The sequence below is a fragment of the Columba livia genome, unplaced genomic scaffold, assembly GCF_036013475.1.
Source record: "Columba livia isolate bColLiv1 breed racing homer unplaced genomic scaffold, bColLiv1.pat.W.v2 Scaffold_215, whole genome shotgun sequence".
NCBI classification, from domain to species: Eukaryota; Metazoa; Chordata; class Aves; order Columbiformes; family Columbidae; genus Columba; species Columba livia.
The window spans coordinates 255,233-261,658 of NW_027043252.1; the positions used below are offsets into that span (position 1 = coordinate 255,233).

Consider the following 6,426-nt stretch of genomic DNA (forward strand, 5'->3'; position numbering starts at 1 on the left):
GGGCTGCAAAACAGCTCATTGGAGGAGGCGATGGAAGAAGGTGCCGTGTGTGTGGCACCGGGGGTGAACCGACACCCTCAGTTTGGTATCTGGACCCGTGCTGGGCTTGCACATGGACTAAGCCCCAGCTCAGAGCACAAATTGCTGATCCCAGCCCCGGGTGCCAAGCGCTGGTCCTGTTCTCTCCTCCCTGTGGCGGTCCAAGCACACGACTGCCCTGTGGCCTCTATGGGTCTCTATGGTCTCTATGGGTCTCTACGGTCTCTATGGGTCTCTGTGGGTCTCTGTGGTCCCTATGCATCTCTGTGGGTCTCTATGGTCTCTACGGGTCTCTATGGTCCCTATGGGTCTCTATGGTCCCTATGCGTCTCTATGGGTCTCTATGGTCCCTGTGGGTCTCTGTGGGTCTCTGTGGTCCCTATGCGTCTCTATGGGTCTCTACGGGTCTCTGTGTTCCCTATGGGTCTCTATGGGTCCCTATGGTCTCTGTGGTCCCTATGTATCTCTATGGGTCTCTACGGGTCTCTATGGGTCTCTATGGGTCTCTGTGGCCTTGGGGCTTGGGGAATTCAGGTGAAAAGGAAGGACAGACTGGTGTGGGTATGGGATCTCTTAAGTGTCCTGGGACTGCTTTGCTCATCACTCTGTAACGTTTCCTGAGCTATTAAATCGATATGTGCCCAGAGAGGCAAATAAGTCCATGAATCAACTTTCCAATTAAGGTTTCCTTCTTACAAAAACACACACTTCCATTTTCTCATCGGCAACAGACTGAAAGGTGGAAGCTGAAGCAGCATGTGCCTCTTGTGAAAACAGGTAACAGCAGATGGTTCCATTCAGTGGATCCTTAGTTGCTTCCTGCACAGGAAACCTGTCCATTAATTTCATCCCTGGTGTCCAGGCAGGGCCTTGCTGATGTTCCTGTGTCGCAGCAAGTGTGTGCATGTCAGGCTTTCTGCAGGTTTGTGGCTGAGTTTTCCATTTCCCCTAACAAGGACAATCTTGCTGTGTGCTCCTGAAGTCTCCCATAAGCTGGTGGTTGAGAGAAGGACGGGGAGCTCCAGTGAGCTCAGGGAGGACCAGGCAGCATCGCAGGCAAAACAGACGGGAACTCGACTGGGTGAACATTAATGGAATTTATTGACAGATGCAACTGCTGTGTCTCCCCCATCTCTGGGCGGATCACCGTGCACCCTGAACCGATACAGGCAGGTGTAGTCCGGGTGGCCCCAGTTGCTCAGCACTTGCAGCCTGATGTAATTCACGACCCCAGGGAGCTCGTTCTGCAAGGACAAGAAGAAATCAGTAGTCTTTTCCCTGGTAGTCAATGGGGGTCAATGGGAGTCAATGAGGATCAATGGGGGTCAATGCGATTCAGTGGGGATCAGTGGGAGTCAGTGGGGGTCAATGGCAGTCAATGGCAGCCAATGGGGACAAACGGGAGTCAATGGGAGTCAATTGGAGTCAATGGGAGTCAATGGGGCTCAATGGGGATCAATGAGGAACCTTAAAACTGCCTTTAATCCCAATGGGGAGCCCCAAAATGCCTTTTATCCCAATGGGGAGCTCCAAAAAATGGCTTTTATCCCAATGGGCAGCCCCAACATGTCTCGCTGCCTTCTCTAGAAAGAAGAGCAGCAGTCCATCCATCCACCACCAGGAAGTTAAAGCAGAAGAAAGGCAGCGTGGCACAGGCTCAAGGACAGGGCTGCCTGTACCCTTTGGCAGGGAAGCCTCTCCCCATCCAGCCGCATTTCTCCTCCTCTCCTGCAGTTCTCCTCCCTCTGTGTCCCCATACCTTCAGCTGGAAGGTCTGACTGGGATTCAGCGCCGCCAGGAAAGTGAACTGTCCCAGGAACGTTCCCTGCTCCTCGTGTTCTTCCTTGAAGCCCTACAGAAAGATGGGTGGAGAAAACAAGAGCGTCTGGTGCACCATGGGAGACTGAAGTTCAGCCGGTGAAGTACGGGGTTATTTCAGCTACGGAGTCCAAGGACCATGAGCACAAGGACAAGACGAGAAGCTGCAGGTGGGCAGCACGTCACACTTGCCCACTCAGCGAGTCCAGGCTACCTGTCAGAAAAGGAGCAGATGCTCCCAGTGAGAGGGAGGTGACCTGAGGATCACAAATGCCACTGGGACTGGAAGACAAGAAGGTTTAGGACCACGCACTGTCCAGCTCCTTTTCCCTGTGGCTCCTGGAGTAGCATCTTGCCCCAGGAGATTTTTTTTTTTGAGTGGTACATTGAATAAAAGAGGAATACAATGGGAAGGAAGCAACTCCAAGGAGCCTGTTTGTTCTGAGACAGGAGGAAGCTTCAGGCCACCAGAATCTTTGACCCAACTTCATTCCCTGCTCAGAAATGCTCCGGAACCCTGAGCCCCCAACTCTAGAGAAATCACTTACATAGACAGCAAAGTCCTTGGGAGCTCCGGAGATGCTTTCTCCATGGAACGCCGTCCCTGAGACATGGGCCATGGTGACAGCTCTCGGAATGACCGGCATGGACAGCTTGATGAAGACGTGTCCCTGACTCCCTGGGAAGGGCCAGCAGTTGCCAGGATGATTGTCCGGCTGAAAGGACAAGAAACACTCAGCAGGGAGACACAGGAGGAGAGCAGGTCCATGCGGGACAGGGGGCAGGAGAAGAAGCTTCAAGGAGCGAAGACAGGTGGGAAGGACACTCAGAGTAGCATGTGTGGTTCATTCTCCCAGCCTTTGTGTTACTGCTTCTTGGTGCTCCTACCTCCAGAATCAGCTCAGGAGACCTCATGTAATCCATCACCGGCAGCGAGTACAAGAACACCTTGGCTTTGGCAGTCCGGAGGGATGGAGAAGTCTTGGAAAGAATGATGGCTGCCCCTGGAAATTCAAACACGAGCATGATCATCAGGCAGTGTCAGGAGGAATATTGCACTGTTGACTTGAAAAAGGCTTCTCAGTTGTCATCCATGTCCTACAGTGGGTTCCCCTCTGTCTTGCTGGCACGACCCCTCTGGAACACACAGCAGGGAGTCATCAAACTGTCACATTTGGCCGTGGAAATAGGCAAGAATGTGAACCAGCCTTTCTGTGCTTCCCATGGGGTCTGTCCCGTTACAGGCTCTGTCACTGGGGGCACTTTTAGGGCACGAGGTGACCCGTGACTTCTCGCCCCTTCTCTCCTACCCCTGGGCATATTCCAATACCCATCTTGTCAGTCTGGACAGGAGGTGCTTTGAAACTCGTTTGCTTGTACAATGTCACGGCACCTGCTGATTTCAGGGCGTAATCCGGCATCGGGACCTGCATTTCTTCCAGCTTCTCCAAAGCTTGATTGATTATCTCGTGAACAGCCTGGGAACACAAAGGAGAGCGCCTGTTGGAAGGAGAAGGACCGGGGCAAGCAGCTCCCCTGCAAGGCCAGCCAAGGTGAGCGGGTACAAGGCCCGTTTCAGATGGAGGGAACACCCACATTGCCTGGAAGCCTCCCAGGTTTGCTCTGCTCTGATTGTCGGGATCAGAAAGGGGGAGCTGCTCACTCCAGTGCTCTGAATGCTGGAGCTGTGGGACGGGGCTGTTCCTGTGCAGAGGCCCCAGACCAGGCAGCACAGACAGACAAGCCTTCTGGGCATGAGATAGGCCTGGCTTAACTCTGGACCTCTGAGACCATTCTTTCTTTCCAGCCCTCCCTTGAGGAGGACCCGAGATCTGGGCGCAGAGGAAGGTCCGACTCAGACAGCTGGCATTCCCATCACGCTCTCTGTTCCCCATAAGGAAGTGTGGAGCAACAGGAAAAGGAAGCGTGGCCATGGCAGCACTTGTTCCAGCAGCACCAGCCTGTTGGCTGTGACAGGGAATGGAGTAGGATACGTGCCAGAGGGAGGATAAAACCCCTGAGCAGATCCTTCTGCCTTGTGCCCTTACCCGTCCGGTAACGCCTGGGAGCTTTGCCTGCTTCAGCCCTTCCTGCAGAGCCCGCTCAGTGACATCCTTTGCGCTCCAGCGCAGATTATAAAGCTGTTCCTGGAGGTTTCGGAGCTGGTCTGGCAGGGACAGGGTTTTGCTCAGCTCTCCTAACTCTTTTGCAGTGCTCCAGGTTAAGGTGCCGAGTTGTCCCACACGGTAAGCACCTGTCAGACACAAACAAGAGCTTAGAACCTGGTCTAAGGCTGGGCTATGCCTCAGGCTGCCCGCTCCCCTTTCTGTGTCTCTCCCAAGTGCCATAGTTGTCTCTCCTCTTGTTGCCTTTGACAGTGGCCGTCATGGCGTACGGGCTCCGCAATAGATGGACGTTCCCTGCCCTGGACTGTGCTCCTTGTCCTGCAGAAGATTCTCAGCCCCTGGGGCAGGAGAGCTCAGCCACGGCCTCTCCCTGGCTGAAGAGAACTGGCTCAGCCCTCCTGGGGAAGGCAACTCAGCCCTTCCTCACCCACACCCGTCCCGCTGGAGCAGGGACTGGCACAGCTCTGTGGGGACTTTCTGCTCTTGGCTGAGCTCTGCTGCTCACAGCGGGGGAAGCGGAACAGGGCAGGATGGAGCCCCGAGTACCTTCTAAAGCACCGTCCTCAGGTCGGAGATCTGCAGAGACTCACCGAAAGAGAAGAGACCAAGGAGAAGCACCAGGGTCGATGCCTTCAGTGCCTTCATCGTCCTGCAGAGCAGATAAAGAAAAGGCTGGTGAAGCTGGCGGTTCCCGTGCAGATCAGCAGCAGACTGGAGAGCAGCAGCATGGACTCAGCCCTTGAGCCTGGCGTTCCTGCCGTGTGCATTGGCTTGGTCCTGCACCAGCTCCACTCACTGCTGGAGGTGTCACCAGCTGCACCAGTGGGGGATTTGTCACGGCAAAGATTGTTTCCTTAGGGACAAAGGGCTCAAGGTTGACTCTGGACTAAGAGCAGGAGTTGCAACAGGACTTGTGTCCACATTTCACATCTGTGGGGCTGGACAGGGATTCTCTGGAAATGGAAGGACATAACAAACGCCTGTTTCTCCTGCCCAGCATCCGATGGACACTTGTGCTGCTCCTGTTCTCCACCCTCTCAAGAGAAGGTTCAGCCTGTGCCCCTACAGTCCAACAGCTGCCAGGGGGGTGTGTGTCTCCCCTCTTGCAGCGTTTCTTTAGCAGCCGGGTTATCTCTGGCCCTTCTCTTGGCAGAACGGCAGACAAATGCAGACTGGAAAGAGGGAGGGAGGGCTGAATGTCAATGCGTGCTGGCAAGCAACGGGCAACCAAGGAAGCACCAAAGAAACTCCGGTGTCTGGGCCCTGCTGCCCTGAGCCTGATCTGCCAAGACACAGCACACACCGCTCTGCAGGGGGGAAATTCCTCCTGCCTCTTCCAGGAGGCTCTCAACAGGCTCACAGCAACACTCATCAGGAATAAACAATCCCTTTTGTTCTCCTAGAGAACTCCTTGCACCCCTCTGAGGACTTTGAGCCCCTTTCCTGAGGCAGAGCCCTGGTGAGGAGGTGACCAGGTTTCCCAAGGAAACCTCCGCTGTCAGGAACACAATTCAGACCCACGGCCAACAGAGGACACGCTGGTGTCCTTCTGGTCCCCGTGGAGAGGAAAACCAAGCAGGCTCAGGGACAGAACCCACCCTGCAGAGCACAACACAGGACGGAGCTGAGCTCTCACAATTACTGCGGCAGGCTGTGTCTGGGCCACCCCTGGGACTCTCTCTGTCCCATCCAAAATGGACCTGTCCCTCATTCTGCAGAGATCAAAGGCTTCTGGGCCCAGCCCTCACATTCATGAAGAGACTGGAAGGCGGCTGCTGCCTTCCAGCAGCTCCAGACCCAGCTCTCAGGCTGCCCTCGTGTTCCTCTCCTGCCCACCCTCCACCCACCCCAGCTGACGAGGTGGAAACACACCTGGGGAAAGGGGAGGAGGAGTTTTCAAACATACCCGTTCAGACCTTGAACCTTCTCTGGGTGTCCCTTGGTACCTGCTGAGGTGCAGGTAACAAGCATCTCACTCACTCAGCAGTGAGCCAGAAACTCTGCGATCTCGGTTCCCTCAAGATCGAGAGTGACCGAGGCGCAGGGAGACCCCTGGTCTTATCCCCTGCTGTGCCGACCTCAGCGCTGATGCTGCTTTGTGACACAACGGCAGTGGCTGATGTCACAATGGAAGAGGCTGCACATCGTTTGGAGGCAAAGTCCAACCTGGCAGGAGCGGGTCTCGCAGTCCTCTCTGCAAGGGAAGGAATCCTTCACCACAGAAGGACGGGAAAGGTACAGGAACACGTTACTCTCAGATAACAGGCTCTGTCACCACTCTTCCTCTTGCTGACCAAAGTTCAGACGGTGTTGGAAAACAACAACAAAAAAGCAAGATGTGCTCGTCAGGGAGCACATTATATCAGCCGTTCAACAGTAAGTCCAACTCCCATCTGAACCTCAGAATAAGAAATGCTGGATTAAATTTCCAGGAGAAGGAAGG

General features: G+C 54.7%; 1 protein-coding gene across 1 annotated transcript; it reads right to left on the reverse strand.

Moving 5' to 3' along the window:
* Nucleotides 1-1,127: 1,127 nt before the first annotated feature.
* On the reverse strand, nucleotides 1,128-4,245 carry LOC135578025 (SUN domain-containing protein 3-like). Its single transcript, XM_065048184.1, has 7 exons — nucleotides 4,227-4,245; nucleotides 3,906-4,111; nucleotides 3,251-3,335; nucleotides 2,746-2,861; nucleotides 2,406-2,573; nucleotides 1,799-1,891; nucleotides 1,128-1,283 (listed from the first exon to the last, which is right to left on the reverse strand). Exons 1-7 carry the CDS (start codon nucleotides 4,243-4,245, stop codon nucleotides 1,128-1,130), a joined length of 843 nt encoding a protein of 280 aa, XP_064904256.1.
* Between the last annotated feature and the right edge of the window lie 2,181 nt (nucleotides 4,246-6,426).